Raw genomic sequence first — 17,916 nt, 5'->3', positions numbered from 1 at the left:
TGTGTATGTGTGAGACAGAAAAAAATGAGGACAGAGGAAAGTGATGCTCAAAAATCAACTTTCATTGACTACCCATTCAGACAAAAATCATGTTTTTGTACAAAAACAGAAAGGTTTTAATTAAATACTGCAAAGGTTCAGAGACAAAATTAGGCAAACTTTTGATTGTTTATTGTCATTATTTGAGTTGCGTCTGAGGAACCATGTCATGTACAGCATACAAGCCTGTCTACCTCAATGCAGTTTGTTTCTAGCATGGCATGGCAATCCATAAAGTGCTTTTTTCTTAGTATTTCTCTACCAGTTCTACACCTACACACACACACATACTAAGATGAGAGGACCAGAGACACACACATACACTCTAAGCAAGTCAGTCTTTCCAGGCTGCTACAGTCTGTGCTTGTGACTTTATATGTTTAAGTATAAAGTCACAACATTGCTGTCTCAGTCATGTTACCTCAGAGCTGACGAACGAACCAACAGGTGACGACTGATTGGCCACGGTGCTAGTTTGAACCTGCCCATCACCTGGCCCCACCAACCCAGCTCTACAGTGGACGAGAATTCTGCAGTTTTCAGTTGTAGAACTGGTGCTTTTTTTTTACCCAGAACCTGGATGTTCTAGAACAAGCACCTTCCTCTTCTTCTCTCTGCTGTTGGATTCTGATCTCATCTCTGGTTTCAGACTCAGAAGTGGTTTTAAAAGTCTATTGCAAACTAGAGCCACTTTTCCAACGCATGGTACCGTCTCGACTTGACTCGCTATTGGTAGGTAGGTACTAGGTAGGTCTGTCTACCTCGTTTTCAACTGCAGATAATACCCCCCACTGGTAATCATAGCGACGTCACACAAAATTCACCTCAGCTCACCTGGAACCTCAATGGAGGTGATACCAAGAAAACGTACCAGGTACTAGCTACCAGGTTTGCCCGGCAGAAAATCAAAAGAGGCAAGTATAGTCGATTCGAGCCAGTACCATGGAGTGGAAAAGCAATATAGGATATGTTATAACTAACTTACTATGATGCCACTTCCTCTTAGGATGTGCTCTGATGGGAGGGGGTGTGCCTAAATCTGAGCCTATCCTGAGGTCTTGGTTCCGAGCACTGAGATGTAATTCCTGATTGAAGGACAGACAACCTGCTACTGCGGTTGCAACATCTGTCTGTGAGCAGACAGATGTTGTTAGTTCATTACATTAGAACACAGCTGAATATTAACAAGCCACCCAAACGTCAACAGCAAATGATAGTCTGTTCAGTTAAAGTGTTCTCTGACTTCATCATCTTCATCATCTTCTGTCAAGACACCACCTGAGTTTCTCTTGGCCCCGCTTCCTTCTGTCACCACCCTGACCGATACACTGTGTTGTCTCCGCCCTTATTCACTCGACTGTCCAATGAGATGCAGCGGAATACATCCACACAGCTAAGCTGTGGAGGATCCAGTGTGGACACAGCAAGCGGGTTAAACTGTCTCCCTTTTTAAAAACAGCCGTCCAATAGCAGCAGGCGCAGGCACGTTCACAACGCACTTCAGGGATTGGCTGAGATTTAAGTCTGGTTGCTTTGAGTGACAGGCACTTGAACACCCTTCTGACCAGTTGCTATGGAGATAAGAGAACAGGACAGAGGACAAGTTAATATTAAAATAAAAGGTTGAAAGAAAATCTAAGAGATATTTGAATGAATTGAATGAAAGGCTTTATGAAATCTATGGCTGCCTTATAGAACAGACGGAACTATAAGAACATGGAACAGGAAGATTAGACAGAACTCGAACTATAAAACAACTATATATTTTGAAAGCTTCCATGCTGCACTCACCCAGACGATACTTCTCCTTGGCGCCTGCCCGCTCCTTGGCATCAAAGTACCAAACTGTGATGGCATAGCTGCAGACAGAGCAGAGGAGAGGAGAGAGAAGGATGTTAGACATGGTCAGCTCAGGGTCAGGGCAGGACAGTGTTAATGGTTTCTCCTGGTCTCTCCTGTAGGTCTCTCTCTGGGGTTGAGTTGTTTATTCCTGTCTCTCTGACCCCCTCCACACACACGGTACCCAAGTCCCCCCCCCTCCACACACACCCTACCCCCCAGGGCTTGAGTCTCACAATCTCCCCACCGACTTGTTCAGGAAACACACACTTCCTGTCCTCAACCTTACCTCCTTCCAAGTGTAAAGAGGAGAGGGAAGCAGAGGAGGAAGTGTTTGTGAGGGATTAATATCGATTATAGTTAAACCTGCTGTTTAACAGTGTGTGTGCGCATGTACGCATGTGTCCACGATATGAACACATCACTCGGCAGGGTCACTTCCTCCCTCACGCGACCTCTCCGGGGTTTGATCCGACTCATGCATGCCACTGACCACCTCTCCTAGACACCTCCACGACCAGCCTTGACAGCTCCGTGCCTCACCGGGTGGAGAAGGCTGGCTTGACTTCGTGTGGGTTTCTGCGGTCAGACCAGAAGATGAGCAGACGGTCAAACAGCGGTTCGATGTTGGCGACCACACTTTTACCTTCTGGGTATATCTGGAGCAGGCCTCCGTGAACCTGGGAACACACACACGTATGCACACACACACACACACACACACACACACACACAGCCAAGCACACACAAAATGATTTTAGTATTCCATCTTCTGATGATACACGCTGATGTGGGTTATCAGGTAGGTGTGTGTGTGTGTGTGTACCTTGACATCCCAGCCCTTGTTCAGGTAGTATATACAGGTGATGCAGCGCCCGTCTCCGTTAGGATTGTCCACGTGGCGGACATAACCTGTGCCGTTGCCAGGGTAACACGCAACCATGGCCTGAAGAGAGAAAGAGAGAGAGGGAAGGGGGAGACAGGGAGAGAGATAATAATGACTCAGTTTCCTTTCTAATGTAATTGTAATAGCTAATACTAACCCACATTGGCAAACCACTTGACCCTGCACAGTAGACCACCTCCACAGTCAGGCTAAATAGCCAGCCAGCCAGTTAGTCAGCAGGTCAGCCAGCCAGCTCGAACAGAAGCAGTCACAGACAGATCAGGAGGGTGGGGCCCTCCTAAACCAGAGACCTGCTCTGGTTCTTGTTTTCTGTTCAAGACTCTTCAAATGTGGGCCCTTTAACTCCTCTCATTCACTGTCATAGTCTTGTAAGTGTGTTCCTGAAAGTGCCTTTCATGTTTGTATGTGCCTAGCCAGTGTGTGTGTGTGTGTGTGTGTGTGTGTGCGGGCAATGTCTTTCTGCATGGTTGTGTGTGCGCACATGATATCCAAACACATTCAAAGTTTGATTTCACAAACTTTTTCAGTTTCACTTAAAAACACCCTCTCTCGCTCTCTCTCATTCTCAAACATACATAAACATACACACACACACACACACCTAAAGACACACAAACACAGTCATTGCTGGTGATCTCAGCTTAAGGCAGTTTTCACTTAACAACCATAATTAGCCCCAATTAACATGAACTATATCAGAGCAGAGACGGCACAACCCTAGCCTACAGCAACTGAATGATACTATCCACGCACACACCCTCACTCACACATTCGGTCACACTCACGCACACACACACACACAAACACACACACACACGCGCTGTCCTCTATAGACCAGGGTCTGTTAAACTGCATGACACCAGCATGATTCGACACGCTCCGATACTATCACCCTCTCCTCCATCCATTTCTCTGCTGATCTGCCCCCTCTTTGCCAGTCTAATGGGCAGTGCCCCTGCCTGCCAGTCTGTCAGTGTGCCACCTGCATCTCCCACAGAGATATGCTGGCTGCCACGGTGACAGATCGAGAGAACAATCTGTTCTCTGAGAGCAAAGTTAAATAAATATGGAAAGGGTTATAGTGGTAGCGGGTGGGAGGGAGGGATAGATTGAAAGAGAGAGGGGGGAAATCGAGCTTGAGAAAGTTAAAGAGTGGGAGAGAGGGATAAGCAGCAGGGAGTTCTGTGTGTGTGTGTGTGTGTGTGCCACACCAAACCACAGCCTGGCCTTTCTCCTCAGCAAAGCACTGACTCATCCCGTCCTGGATCTCCACAATCCTGAAAAGATGAAGTCATTTCCACCAGAACCTCAACAACAACCTTTCCACTCCTCAATTCAACACCAGTCTGCCTCCGACTCTGCCTCTGCCTCAACAAAAACCAGAGATCCCCACTCTGACCAGGCAGTTTGCTTGTGGTTTTATGGACATGCAATGCATTCATTCCTGTTCATTTCTGTTGTTCTGTGTTTTCAACGTAAGGCAGAAAGCAAAACACACTATCCGTGTGTGTGTTTGTCATGGAGGTGCAGTTTCCTACTAGTGCTACAAATGTATGTCCAGCACAAAGCCAAATCAGCTACACAGTGTGGAAAGGTGAAATCTACCAAACCATTCAGCCCGGTTAATGACATTAAATTACTTCTAAGGGTTGAATTGGGCATTCTACACGGAGCTGATTCATTGCATACATCCTCTATTTATCTACTTGGTGCTCTCATCCTCATTCCAAGTCAATGTACCAGCTGGAGACACAACGCCTCTGTGTGGCGGAGTGCCAGCTAGTTACTTGCACCGCTACACTGCCATTGTACGGGGTTGTTAGCTGCTAGATATATTCTTACGTGATGAGTTGTTAGCTACTAGCTGTTTAATACTCCAAAGGGGTTTGATGTTAGCTGCTAGTTAACTATACTCCAAAGGGATTTGATGTTAGCTGCTAGTTAACTATACTCCAAAGGGATTTGATGTTAGCTGCTAGTTAACTATACTCCAAAGGGATTTGATGTTAGCTGCTAGTTAACTATACTCCAAAGGGCTGTGATGTTAGCTGCTATCTAAACTGCGACACGATGCTACTGTAGGTGATGCATGTAATACACTTCTTCTGATAGGGTTGTCTGTGTGTGGGCATGTGTTTGCTTGTGTGTGTGTATGCGTGTCAGGGTGTGCGTGTGAGCTTAGTTGCTAGGAGAGAGGCATATGAGGACAGTCTGCAGCAGACATTCATTATGATACGGCTGCCGCATCACTCAAGCAGCTCCAACAATGTCTCTCTCTCTCTCTCTAGCCCTCTCTTTCTTTATATTCATGTATTTCTCCCTAGCTCTGGAGCTCCTTAATCTCTCTCTCTCTCTCTCTCTCTCTCTCTCTCTCTCTTTCAGACACCAAGTCTCCGCCTTTATCACTCTATAACCTACTCTTACTCTTTTTCCCCCTCGCTCTCTCCATCTTTTCCACACACTCTTCTCTCATCAATCCCCCTCTCTTTTTCTCATACCCCATCTCTCGTCTTTCCCTACACCTCAATTTCTTCTCCTGTACTTCTTCATTAAGTGTTCTGTCTCCATCTTTCCATCTCCTCCCGGTCTCATCCCTCCAGACTCCCTCCCAGGTCTCTCGCTCCATGTAGGTTACATACTGTACCGATATTTCTCTTCTCTTTTTTCACCAGTGTCCTCGTCTCACCTCTCCTCTTTCACTTTCTCTCTCTCTCTCTCTCTCTAGCCTTCCTTCTCTCTCTCCCTCTCTGTTAAAGCCGTTTTGTGCCTACTCAGTGTGTGCCGGACTCCCGGTCCAGAAGACACATCCTATTGCTGTGGTGGCATTATTCTGGCGCCTGCACACACACACGTTTACACGAACACAAACACCAAGTCACTTATACACTCACTAACTCTCTCTCACACACACACAAATACACACACTGCAGAGCTTCTCTGTATGGTCCTGTTACCAAGGAAACAGCGGGGAAATATTTTGGCAGGCTAGCTAGAGAGGGGATGATAATACATAGGAGAAAGAGAGCATGAAAGAGGGGATGGAAAGAAAGAGAGAGGGGCAAAAACTGAGGGCAGAGTTGGAAAATGGATAGTGGGATATAAGAAAAGTAGACTTATAGATTGCAAAGGAGGAACTGGTTTTGCCCTGGTAAAGGGAGGAAGTTTTTACAGATTGTGAAGAAATGTGCAGTGACCTTGCAATTTAGCTGCACCCTCCTCACTTCCTCCTCTTTTTCCTACCCTTCCTTTCCTCAACCTCACTTTCCCCCTCCCTCCTCACATTTATCTTCCCCTGCCTCTTTCACCCTCCACCAACCTCCCATCTACATCAACCTCTCTCCTATATAGTCATGTCAGGCATAACAGAAACCATCCTTCAGCTATGAGGAAAACGTCCTCAGTCAGGTAAGGTCACAAGAAGATGACATCATCAAACGGGGACGAGAAGGCCCACGGTGCAAACACCTTTGGTGACTGGTTTTGTTCAGACTGTTCAGACTGTTCAGACAATACAGTCTGCTACTCCTCACTACACCGCTCTGAGACATGGAGGGAGGTCACATGATTGAAGGCGGGAAAGGAGGAAGCGGGAGAGGAATTGCAGGACTGAAGGAGAGATGGTGAGAGGGGGTAGCAGGGGTGGAAGTGTAAAGCCTAAATCTATTCTGATAGCTCTGACCTACACATGCTCTATGCTTAGCCAGGCTAATGCTACATCAGGGAGAATGGAACACATATATATATATATATAATACACACATCTTAAATGAAATTGATAGCTAATATTTGAGCATGAGTGCTGAGTAATCTAGAGACCTGCTGTTGCCGTAAGTGTACTGTGATACATGGAAGAGCGTTGGGCAACAGAGAGAAGTTTACACAACTGTCTAGACGGTTCTATAACCACTAACTGGATTGATGCAGTGTACTAGCGTCTGAACAGTGCAGTGTACTAGCTCGGGAGTGGGGGGGGTGACATAACGGGTCTCAGATAACCCAAACCTGCGTCAAAAGGCCGTCTCTCTTACCAGGCTAGCACACACACACACACCAGACAGCAGGCTAGGCTATGTTCTAGATCACTTCAGGCAGCCTCAGTTCTGTTTCTGTTTTAACAATTGAGGAGGTACAGTAGATCGATGAACTATTTAGTAATGAAGTGTACAGTTAGAGACTCATAGAATCCACAGATAGTCATTCATATGTTTCGAAGAGGAACAAAAACACACACCTCCTACATAACTCTACAGGATTATCTAGGCCAACACACACACACACACCAACGTACACACATGCCCTTTTAGCTAAGCTACAAGAATGCCTTGTTTGTGTGTGGGTGAGATAGATAGGGATTGACAGAGTCATCTTCAAAGCTTGAGAGACACTGATGCCAGAAGAGATTGGGTACCTTCCTACCAAGCCCTCCTCCCCATTGTGTGCCTAGGGAAGGGCACTGGAGGAGACAGGCACTGGAGGGGACAGGCACTGGAGGGGACAGGCACTGGAGGGGACAGGCACTGGAGGGGACAGGACCAACAGAACCAGAACCAGAACTAGGACAGCCATCACTCCTTTCACATCTTACCCAAGCGCATCCAACTCCTTAAGCCTTAGCGGTAGCCTTCATATTCATCTCACCCATTCTCCTCCCAGTTCTCCTACCCCACCAATCCTATTCTCCTCCCCAACACCCCCCATTCTCCTTCCTCCTCCATCTTTAACCCATACCTCCCCCATTCTCCACCCCTCTCCCTAATTACAGCTTACCAGTCTCGCTTCCTCACCTTGGTGCGCCCGTTGATGACACAGTCCCCCAGCTGCCCGTTGGCAGCACTGCGCATGACCGCCTCATCAATGTGCGCCATCAACACCCCGATGGCGCCGCAGCCTGGCTCACAGCCCTCCACCCAGGCGATCTGGTCTCCACGGATGTTCCGAGACGGGATGCTCCTCTGGCTGACCAGCTGGCCCCCGCAAAACTTTCCGCTGCTGTTCAGAATCTCAACTTCCTGCAGCACGCGCTCACCAAGCCTCTCCCCCAGGAAGTGGTCTTTGACGCAGATTCCGTAGTACTTCATGCAGGACACGATGTACTGCTGCGCCACGCAATCTGCAGACCAGCCAGGGCCAGCCGGTGATGGCAGGGCCAGGATACTGTTAGCCTTCACAGGGGACGTCTGTGCCGGTAGGGTGGCGGGGCTTACCGGTATCGCTCTGTGTCCGTTGGGGTAGGGTTTGGTGCAAGGGGAAGTGGCGGTGAGGGAGGATGGCTGGGGGGACGTGTCACGGTTTTGGCAATTATGGTTGCTGTGGTTAATGCCGTTGTCGTTTAAGCTGAGTGGCGCTATGGCCGCCTTGGTTGCTTTGGCAGTTTCTAGGACGCACTGCTTAGCTCCTTCCGCTAGCCGTCTACGCTTGAAGTCCTGGGACAACTCCTCAGAATCTGACCCCGCCCTTGTTGTTGACCCCAACGACCCTACACTCCCATTGACCTCAAATGCCGACAGGAAGTCCTGGTTCTCCCCACCTTTCCGTTTCTGGAGCTGTCTTATCCGTTGGTCACTGCTGGCCCTCTTCATCAGGAGCGTGCATATCTCATGCGGTGCTTGGTCCCCGTTCCCCGCGAACCGCGCTCTGCTGCTTTGCGGCTGAGTTAGTCCTTTCGGCGTTTCTGACTCCCCCTTCACCTGCGCGTGGTAGCCTTTGGGCGTTTGCAGCAAAACCCTGCTGCCACTTCCTTCCACCGTGGCAGAGGGAGAGACGCCGTTAAAAGGCAGCAGCCCGGCTTTTGACTGCTTCTTAAGAACATTGACCCCGGGGTAAACGGTTTGAGAGGCCAGACCCGCCAATAACTCCTGGGCCGTGCTGCTCCCCAGCGGAGCCGTGCAGTAACCGTTAAGTCCCATGTTGGCCTGGAAAACGTGAGGATCTGCTGTTCCGAGAACGAGTCCGCTAGTCTCTCTCTGCTGCGCGGCGACAATACTAACAGCTCCGTGGACAGTGATGGGATTTAAAAGGTCCGACTGTTCCAAGCTCTCCATCTCATATCGTCGGGGGCTGGGTGCGCACGTAGCTCACGTCCTCGCCTCATTCTCTACCAGGGCCACTGCACGAGAGAGTGTGTGCAGCCCAACTGCTGTCTGTGAGAGAGAGGCGCGTAGTCACAGCATCGCAAAGTTTCATTTTGAAAAGAATTATCTCTTGCGTCGCCCGTCTGTCATCCTTAATATAGTATTACATTGTTACTTTGTTCGTCTTAAATTACAAGATGAATTGATCGTCAAACTTGAGGTTTCTGAAAACAAATGAAAAAGAACACTGAATATGATTTGTTTAAAAGCTGTAGTGGTCTACCACTAGGGCTACTAAATATTAATTATAACATAACATAAGCAAGCTTTATCTGCCATGTCGGCTACTAATATTAAGTATACCAGACTTGTATGTAACATTTTGAGAATGTAGGCTAACCATCTCCAAGTTGTCATGAGTGTGCTGTTCAATCAACATATAGGCTAAAGGTCATAGGCTACACCCAATTTGTTAGGTAGGCCATTATAATAATGTTTTTGCGGAAACATAGATGGGGTATTTGCAACAACAAAAAAACGCAAACAGTTCTTAAATCCAAATTTGTGATCAAATAATCACAAATGTTGATTTATTACCTAGGCCTAAATATTAAAAGAATGAAGGGTAAACGCGCTGAACCGAATTAACCTCAGAAAATCCGTTAGTATCCACGCATTGTCAATGAACTCGTCCTACAACCTTCTCATTTGGATATCCACGTGTTTATTCCCTGTAACATAAAACTAATAGGCTACATTGTTGTCTGTTAAAAAATATTAATGGGAACCTAGAGTTTACGTTACATGATATGTAGGGGGTAATAGTGGGCTGAAATAAAGATATAGGCTTGTCTGTTATGGAATTGCTTACCTATCAATAACGCAAAGCTACAGTTGCGTACGTGACCGGCGTGGTGTAGACCTCAATTGTTTCCGGGATTATCTGTTAGTGCCTGCTCCTTCTGAGCTCTCACCGATCGTAAAAAAACAAACACGTCGTCCAATTTGTGTAGCTTGAATTTTGTTTGTGAGGCTGATACCGAAAATGGAGAACCGTTTTGGTACGCCAGGTTCCCCTCGATATCCAAAAGTAGCCCACTGTTTTCCCCCCCGTGAGCGCTGAGAACTCTCCCCGCCCCCCTCTCTCTCTCTCTCTCTCTCTCTCTCTCTCTCTCTCTCTCTCTCTCTCTCTCTCTCTCTCTCTCTCTCTCTCTCTCTCTCTCTCTCTACCTCTCTCTACCTCTCTCTCGCTCTCTCCCCTCCTCTCTCGCTCTCTCCCCTCCTCTCTCGCTCTCTCCCCTCCTCTCTCGCTCTCTCCCCTCCTCTCTCTCTTCTTCTCTCTGGCTTTCTCTCTCTCCGTTCTAGCTCTGCTGCCAGTTCTACATGCACACAAACATGTCATTGGCCTGTGGCAGGACAACAAGACCTACAAATACAGATACATCTTTGAGTATGTTGATCATTCACTTCTGCTTTTTGTTTAATATAATTTTACTCTGTGGAAGCCAAAGTTAAGCCAAATACTACATCTATCAATCTATCTATCTTTTTGTCTGTCTGTCTGTCTGAACCCAGAAATTAGAGTGTATGTTTAATCTGTGTGTGTCAGGAGGAAGCAACAGGACATGAGGTCACGTGACCCCCCAGGAAGCCGCTGGAAGTGAGGTCACGTGACCCCTCGGAGCCTGATGGATTATGGCCTTGCCTCGTGGGATTAGGCGGTCAGACGGTGTTGCCACAGATCAGTATGCCATGCTCATCTGCTCGCCGCTCACCAGAACGTTAGTGGACGATCATCGAGATCCCTGCTCCTTCTGTCCTCAGCTGGCACCCACAGGCAGGCTATGTGTGGGCTGGGTAATACACACACACACACACACTAGACTGAGAGATACAAAGGTATAGAAAAACGGGGACAGAGGGAGTGGGAGAGAGATATGGCGTGCTTAAGGGCAGAGGGCAAATATCGCAAACTTTGAACTGATTGTGTAACCCTGCAGGCTAGACAGCCTGGATCAATACACACAAACACACAGAGACCAAACCATATGTGATACCACAGGTTCACTAGTTTATTGACAGGGTGAGCCATCTATAATGTGTATCTGACCTCAGTAGTACAGAGAGGTTAAGCTCCATCTCTCTCTCTCTCACACACACACACACACACACACAAGGTTCAAGCGGAAACTTTCTTCCTGAAACCTTCTAGATCCCTGATTAAAATATTTTATACAGTTGGCTCTTCTATAGGTAAAAGTGGTTCTAAAACTTCTCCCTTTGGTATAAAGAGCTTACACCAACACTGGCCCTCTCAGCTCAAACAATCACTCTGACTTTCACCCCCTTCCAGGGACAGCAGTTTTGATTAAATGTCACAATTATTCGTTAATCACCACTCATATCATTTACATGACCTCAATGTCACATTACAGAACATGATCCACAAGGTACTTCACTGCACTTTGATGGAGTAAAGTGCTCCCGACCATTATAACCGTACTCTGAAGATCCCCCTCATTCATTGCTATGATGGTAGCCTTGGTTGGGGAAATATGATGGATGGTTTTTGCAGGGTGTGCAGGGGACGTGTGGAGGGGTATGTACCCAGCAGTGTGCCACCTGCAGTCCCTGGCACAGGGCCCTGCCCCCCTGACTGTACCCATCAGCATCTGCATTGTGTGGAGGGTTGGAGTAGGAGTCCTTATAGAAGGATTGGGAGTGGGAGTGGTGCAGGTACACACATGGACACACACCTCCGCACACAGACACACACAGACACAGATCAGATCGTTTTCTTGCATTATGGTGTTGTGGTGTGTTTTGCAATGATGTATGGTGTTGCAGTGTGTTAGGTAAGGTTGTGGTGTGATTTGTAGTATTGTGAAGTGTAGGGTTGCAGAGTGTTAGTATGTGGTGTGTTTTGGAGTGTTGTTGTGATTACACAACAGTGTTATACTTGCAATGTACAGTATGTGTGTAACTATGAATGACGTCAACATGTTTGTCCACTGACTTTAATCTGCTCTATTCTGAATCCTGGGACATGCTGAGGGTAGCCAAGGTGGGTAGCTGGAAAACCAAAGAGAAGGCTACCTGGTTGGCCGATTAACTGAATAGCTGACTGACTGGCTACCTGGCAGACTGGCAGGCCTGCTGAATGAATGGTTAAATGACTGGCTGGCATGCAGGCTGAATAGCTGAGTGGTTGACTTGGCACTGGTAGTTTTGGTTGGGTATGCGTGACAACGTACACATGCAGGTCACACCAGATGACTGGTGTATAAATAGACTGAGACTGGGTGGTGGGCACAGTGTTTTTACTCAGAAGGGAGGGGTAGGAGGAGAGGAGCGAGCGAGAGAGAGAGAGAGAGAGAGAGAGAGAGAGAGAGATGCAGGGGGAATGAAAGAGAGCTAAGTGAGAGAGGGAAGGGAATAATTATGAGCGATGGAGTGTGTATGAATGACGGAGGAATGAGGGAGGAGAATGGAGAAGGAGGGGGGGTGAAAGGAGAAGAGCGGTGTGCTAGCTCAGAGATAGCCCTTCCTAGTATAGCTTGGTGTGATATAAAAAGAAACACCAGAGGAAAGAATCCAATATGGCGGTTCAGTAAGATCTCCTACACGCCAGCAGAGTATGGTTCATTATCAAATTGAGATTTCCATGAGAGAGAAAGGTGAAAGTGTAAGGGCAGTACTATCTACAGCAGTCGGAAAGCATGTCCAGATCTAGCTTCTACCTATTGTCTGTGGTCCTGAGGCGCAGGGATAGGCCCTCAACCATGGGCTGAGGGCTCCGTTGGATTCGGCAACGCTGGTGGATTGTGCAAAGCTGCTGGCTTTGCTTGTCTGATGATCTCTGTCGCCACCTGGTGGCAGTTTACTGTAACTGTATGTTGCATGCAGCACGGCATTGTTGTCCACTAGGTGGCAGGAGACAGCAAATCAGTGATTTACTGTGTGTGTGGGTATGTGTGTGTATGTGTGTGTGTGTTTACATGGATTGAAGTCTATGTGTGTGTGTGCATTGATGTTTGTGTCTGTATGTGTGTTTATATGTGTATGTCCACCAGTGTGTGTGTCAGAAGCAAACATCCAACATGAGGCAGGGAGCATGCAGGCTATCAAACCCCTCAGTAACATCCAACATGAGGCAGGGAGCATGCAGGCTATCAACCCCCCTAGTAACATCCAGACATCACGGAGGTAACAGGCGTGTAGCAGGGGAACTGGACCCAAACGCAGGAGAGGCAGGAAGACAGGATCACAGAACTGCAAGAATGCCAAAACACAAATCAGGTAGAGGCAACATCAGGGAACAGAGGCAGGAATACAAAAGAACCAACTCCTCACAATTAGGAACACCACCAGAAAGACTACTAACATAGGCAGGGTAGCACAGACCAACGAGACTGACAATGAGACAAAGGCTGACAAGGGAAGCAAACATATATTCACAGGGGAGATCCCTGTGATGAGATGGTGATGAGACACAGGTGTGTAGGGATCTGAGGGCGATAGACAAAACACACCCACAACACAGACCCACACAGAGAATGACAAGGAAACAGTAGAGAAACACTAGGGAAAACACTAGAGACACTGGTGCATGCCATGACAAGCTGCCATGCGCAAGGGTGGGAACAGCACAGAAATCGTCCAACATGTACCGGACATGAGTGTGTGTGTGTGTGTGTCTGTGCAGAATTTATGTGACCCCTTTAATGGGACAAGGCTCTATGAGCTTGAAGTGAGACAAATGCCTGAACTAGGCTTCGCTCAGATGTCTGAACCATGACATCACTGTTCAGAACCCACACTGGTGTGTTCCACACACCTGATCAGGGAGTCAGATGGCTGAGCGGTGAGGGAGTCGGGCTAGTAATCTGAAGGTTGCCAGTTCGATTCCCAGCCGTGCCAAATGACGTTGTGTCCTTGGGCAAGGCACTTCACCCTACTTGCCTCGGGGGAATGTCCCTGTACTTACTATAAGTCGCTCTGGATAAGAGCGTCTGCTAAATGACTAAATGTAAATGATCAACCATGGGTTGATCGGGCTACGGGCCAGCCAATGCCAGCACACATAACCTCAAACACAACCGGTCACACAGAGGAAACAATTTCAGCACGAGGCCGTGTGCCTATTTGTGTGTGTGTACAGTATGTCTGGGTCACACATGTTAAACTGGGTGTTGTGTTACCCTGTTGTTATAATAATATCAAAGCTTTCCTGCAGGAGCAGTAAGGATCATCTGACAGGAGAGTCAACCTCTCAGACTCACACTAGAGCGTTCTGATGTCACAGAACATTGTATCTACTAAAGGTAATATTTGGATTATGATGTCCAATAGACTTCTCCTCAAGGGCAAGCATGTGTGTGAGAGAGTGTGTGTGTGTGTGTGTGTGAGAGAGCATGTGTTTGTGTGTGTGAGAGTGTGTGTGTGGTCACACAGCTCTGTTGCAGGACGGACAATTCCAGCAACAAGTGGTCAATGTGTGTACACTGTGTTCTTTGGAGTATGGGTGTGCATGTGTGCGGGTTCTGTTACATAACCTGCTATTATAGCTGCTGTGGCAAAACAGCTTCAACAAAGAAAAATAATTCTCCACCCATGTCTGGTTGGCGAATGCAATGTCCTTCATGTCCTCTGTGTGGACTGTACCTGCTCACTGATGTAATAAGAAGCAGGAAATAAACTAAGGGCAAGGGGGGGGGGGGGTTGTCCTGGAAACTCAGGCTCTAGTTCTCTCTACCAGAGCTGACAGAGACTTATTCTGACAACTTAGAAGAAGAGAGCAGTCTGTGCATGTGATGGGATCAAAAGCCAAGTCTGATGCCACTAGAGATGAAATGACCAAGCCAACCTTTCACCAGCCCAAGTCAACTCCACCAGAATGGTACCTTGCCGTAACCCTCCTCATTTGCATCTGTCAGCACCAATGATTCATGTACCAGACACACTACCTGTCTGTCTGTGTGCCTGTCCGCCTGCCTGCCTGTCTGCCTGTCTGCCTGCCTGTCTGTCTGTCTGTCTGTCTGTCTGTAGGGGTAGTCAGGAGGTCTAAGACTTAAATTTAATTTAATTTCCATCAACCTCTCCCTCCCCCCTGTCCCCCCCTCCTCCCCTTACCCCCATACCAGGGATGAAGGGCTAATAAACTCATTTATTCACAATCTCTTGGTTGGCTTGCTCGCTAGCCCTTCCTTAGATACTCTTCTTAGAAGGATTGTTCAAGATGAGACTTGTGAGTCAGATTGGAGACAAAGATTTTTACTCCTTCCCTTCTGAGAACCCTGACAAAGAACTTAACCTCAGTTTCCCTGAAACACTGATCATTCACAGAAATTTGAATGACCACCGGAAATGTCTGAAGAGAGATTGTATTTGCACCGGAAGTGGATTTTGTTTGTCATTAAGGACATATTGTTCCCATGGAATTCTGGTTCTGATTTCTAATAACTTTTAGCTCTTGATTGCCCTTCTCCTGTATTCTCCCCTTCCATTCTACATCTTTTCCCTTATTTTCTGTCCCTTGGCTACATGGTCCAGTAATCCACTTCCTGTAGGTGCTAATACCCTAGGCGTGGGGCATTAGCACCTAGCCTGGCCTGACAAAGAGGACGACACAGAAAGAGAGAGAGGGACAGAGAGGGTGGGGGGGTGAGTAGGAGGGAGAGGGATAGAGAGAGATAGAGGGAAGGTATGGGACAGATTAAGAGAGGGAGAGAGAGGGAGGGAGGCCTGGCATGGCATGTCCTAGACTGTAGTCATTTTACTTCCAGTGGCCCAGGTTTATGCTGGCCTGATCCCTGGCCTCACTGCTTTCTCTCTCTCTCTCTCTCTCTCTCTCTCTCTCTCTCTCTCTCTCTCTCTCTCTCTCTCTCTCTTTCTCTCTCTCTCTCTCTCTCTCTCTCTCTCTCTCTCTCTCTCTCTCTCTCTCTCTCTCTCTCTCTCTCTCTCTCTCTCTCTCTCTCCTCTTATTATTTTTATCTCTCTCTACCGTGATCTCTGTCTGCTCCTTTCTGTATCCTCAGCAGTACAAGCCAAACAGCAGATCAGGGGGGTACAGTAGGCAGGCTATTCAAACCAGGCTAGGTCTGGGAAAGAGAGGAATGGAGAGAGGGGAGGAGAGGAGGAAAGGAAGAATGAAGTTAGACACAGAGGGAGGATGGGAGAGAGAGAGGGAGGGAGGAGAGAGGAAGGTGGAGGAGGGAGGGGAAGGGAAGCTGAGCTTGTGTAAGATATGGCGAACAGGGGGTCAAGGGAGGAGGGAAAGATGGAGGTAAGTGCTGAATGGAGAGGAGGCCTCTGAGCGGGCCTCTGGGGGCGGGGGGTGAGGTCACAGCAGAGGTCAGACAGTCTAATCTCCCCTGTGTGGGAGAAACCCTGGGGCAAATACACACACACACACACACAAACAGATGCGCACACGCGTGCACGCACACACACACATGCATGTCCACACACTGTCACATGTGCACCTGAGAGGTATGAAGAGGGGAGGAGGCTGGAGAGGAGGCAGGGTTGTTCATCGCTCCATGGTTTTATGTGTGCATTATTGATCAGTCTCTGGTGACATTATCCGACCTTGGAGAAGAACTTCCTCCCTTCTGGGAATGACAATCCCTGTTGCCATAGTGGCTGTTAGCCATGACCAGAGGGGACATTATAGCTCAGGCTGTTGTTGTTATTGTCGAAGTTGTTGCTGTGGATCACCTCCCAAAGCAAACTAGAGAGGATACAATTTCTGGGGAAATTGTAGGGTGTGCTTGCTTGCGTCGGTTGCACAGGGGGTCTGTATATTTTATATAAAAATGCATCGGGCCTACTTATTATTTATAAAGATTACATAGATTTAAAAGCATCTTTTTTTTGCTGCTCATTTACAACTCAAAATATGAGTGAAGTGTAGAATGAAATATGATGTCTTCTCATTTCCCCTGCAAGAGGCAGCTGACAGGCTGAATCAAAACGAATACATTTGGCAGACCGGTGTACAAATGGACCTAATCTCTATGACTTAAACGTCCTTTTAAGTTGTCCCTTCTCGTGATATTTTCAGGCATTTAGACTACTCATATTGCATTCATTCATTAATAAAGAACCCCCTTTTAAGATTATTCTACGACTTTACCGGCAGAAGATAGAATCGCGATTCAAACAGTACCATCTGCTAACTGAAAATATGCCCCCAAAAACGTAAATAAGCTTGACATTTATTTAGTGGAAAATAGCTCATTCATAAAAAGCTCACTGGTAGCGATCATTGTCAGTAACAACTCAAAATGCGATATAGCCCTGTGTGGAGAAGCTGCCCCGGTAAATTGTACTACTACAGTACAGTACTAGACTACTGCTGTGTTCGTCTTGATAGCGATTGCGTTGGTTGAATTCGATTAAACGTTCCGTTGTACGGTTTAGGCTGAAATTAATTATTTTCATGAACAGATTGACAAAGTTTAGGCTGTGGCAATGAAGTTCAGGTTAGTAGTCAGATAGTTTCCCTACTGAAAGACTTTTGAGTAAGGGGAGTGCCGAACATGTTCTGTTGCCGTTTGACTTAAACAGCTGAGGAGTTGTTGTTAGCTACTCACACTAGTGTCTCGGGTACAGTAGGCTACAGCGTTGCAGTGAGCTACACTGGTTTGAAACCACAGGTAATGGTAATTTCACCAACAAATCGTTTTCTAATGTCAGAATAAATCCTACAACGAAAATGTATATGTGAGGAATGTTTATTTTAACGATTGAAAACAGATAACGCTACATCATAGACCACTGTAGTATGTGTTGCCCGGGAAACACAGGCTAATGTCATGATGCTAATACTTCAGTGAAATAGTAGACTACTGTTTCCGAAAGTAGATGTACTTCCTTAATAATATCAGCTTATATTGTACATTACACATCACAATTGTGTGTCATATCACAAAGTAAAATGAGTAAATAGTTATCACCCTGGCCTCTTTGCTTGTGGCGTTTCTGCAGCTGCCTTGCAGTAAAGCTATAGTTAGCCTAGCTATCCCCCAAGTTAACAGATGTGAAACGAATGTTCTG

General features: G+C 47.2%; 2 protein-coding genes across 2 annotated transcripts in view; both read right to left on the bottom strand.

Annotated features, from left to right (window-relative positions):
• Positions 1–17,916, bottom strand: part of fxyd6 (FXYD domain containing ion transport regulator 6) — a 234,223-nt gene that overhangs the window by 56,070 nt on the left and 160,237 nt on the right. The gene's annotated exons all lie outside the window — the stretch shown is intronic.
• On the bottom strand, positions 157–9,930 carry egln2 (egl-9 family hypoxia-inducible factor 2). The gene is made up of 6 exons (XM_067245725.1): positions 9,728–9,930; positions 7,570–9,080; positions 2,705–2,824; positions 2,422–2,558; positions 1,831–1,898; positions 157–1,610 (listed from the first exon to the last, which is right to left on the bottom strand). The coding sequence occupies exons 2-6, from the start codon at positions 8,824–8,826 to the stop codon at positions 1,558–1,560; spliced, it is 1,635 nt and encodes a 544-aa protein (XP_067101826.1). The 5' UTR covers positions 8,827–9,080; positions 9,728–9,930; the 3' UTR covers positions 157–1,557.

The sequence above is a fragment of the Osmerus mordax genome, chromosome 11 (assembly GCF_038355195.1).
Source record: "Osmerus mordax isolate fOsmMor3 chromosome 11, fOsmMor3.pri, whole genome shotgun sequence".
Lineage (NCBI taxonomy): Eukaryota > Metazoa > Chordata > Actinopteri > Osmeriformes > Osmeridae > Osmerus > Osmerus mordax.
Note: the sequence above shows the minus strand (reverse complement) of the source record. Positions and strands in the feature narration are given on the sequence as shown.

Bases quoted from the DNA above. Each gene is read 5' to 3' on its own strand.
- egln2 (XM_067245725.1), bottom strand. From the start codon at position 8,826: ATGGAGAGCTTGGAACAGTCGGACCTTTTAAATCCCATCACTGTCCAC. The intron at 2,559-2,704 runs GTACACACACAC...GTGTGTTCCCAG, and splicing joins ACAAGGGCTGGGATGTCAAG to GTTCACGGAGGCCTGCTCCA. The intron at 1,899-2,421 runs GTGAGGCACGGA...CTCTGTCTGCAG, and splicing joins AAGCCAGCCTTCTCCACCCG to CTATGCCATCACAGTTTGGT.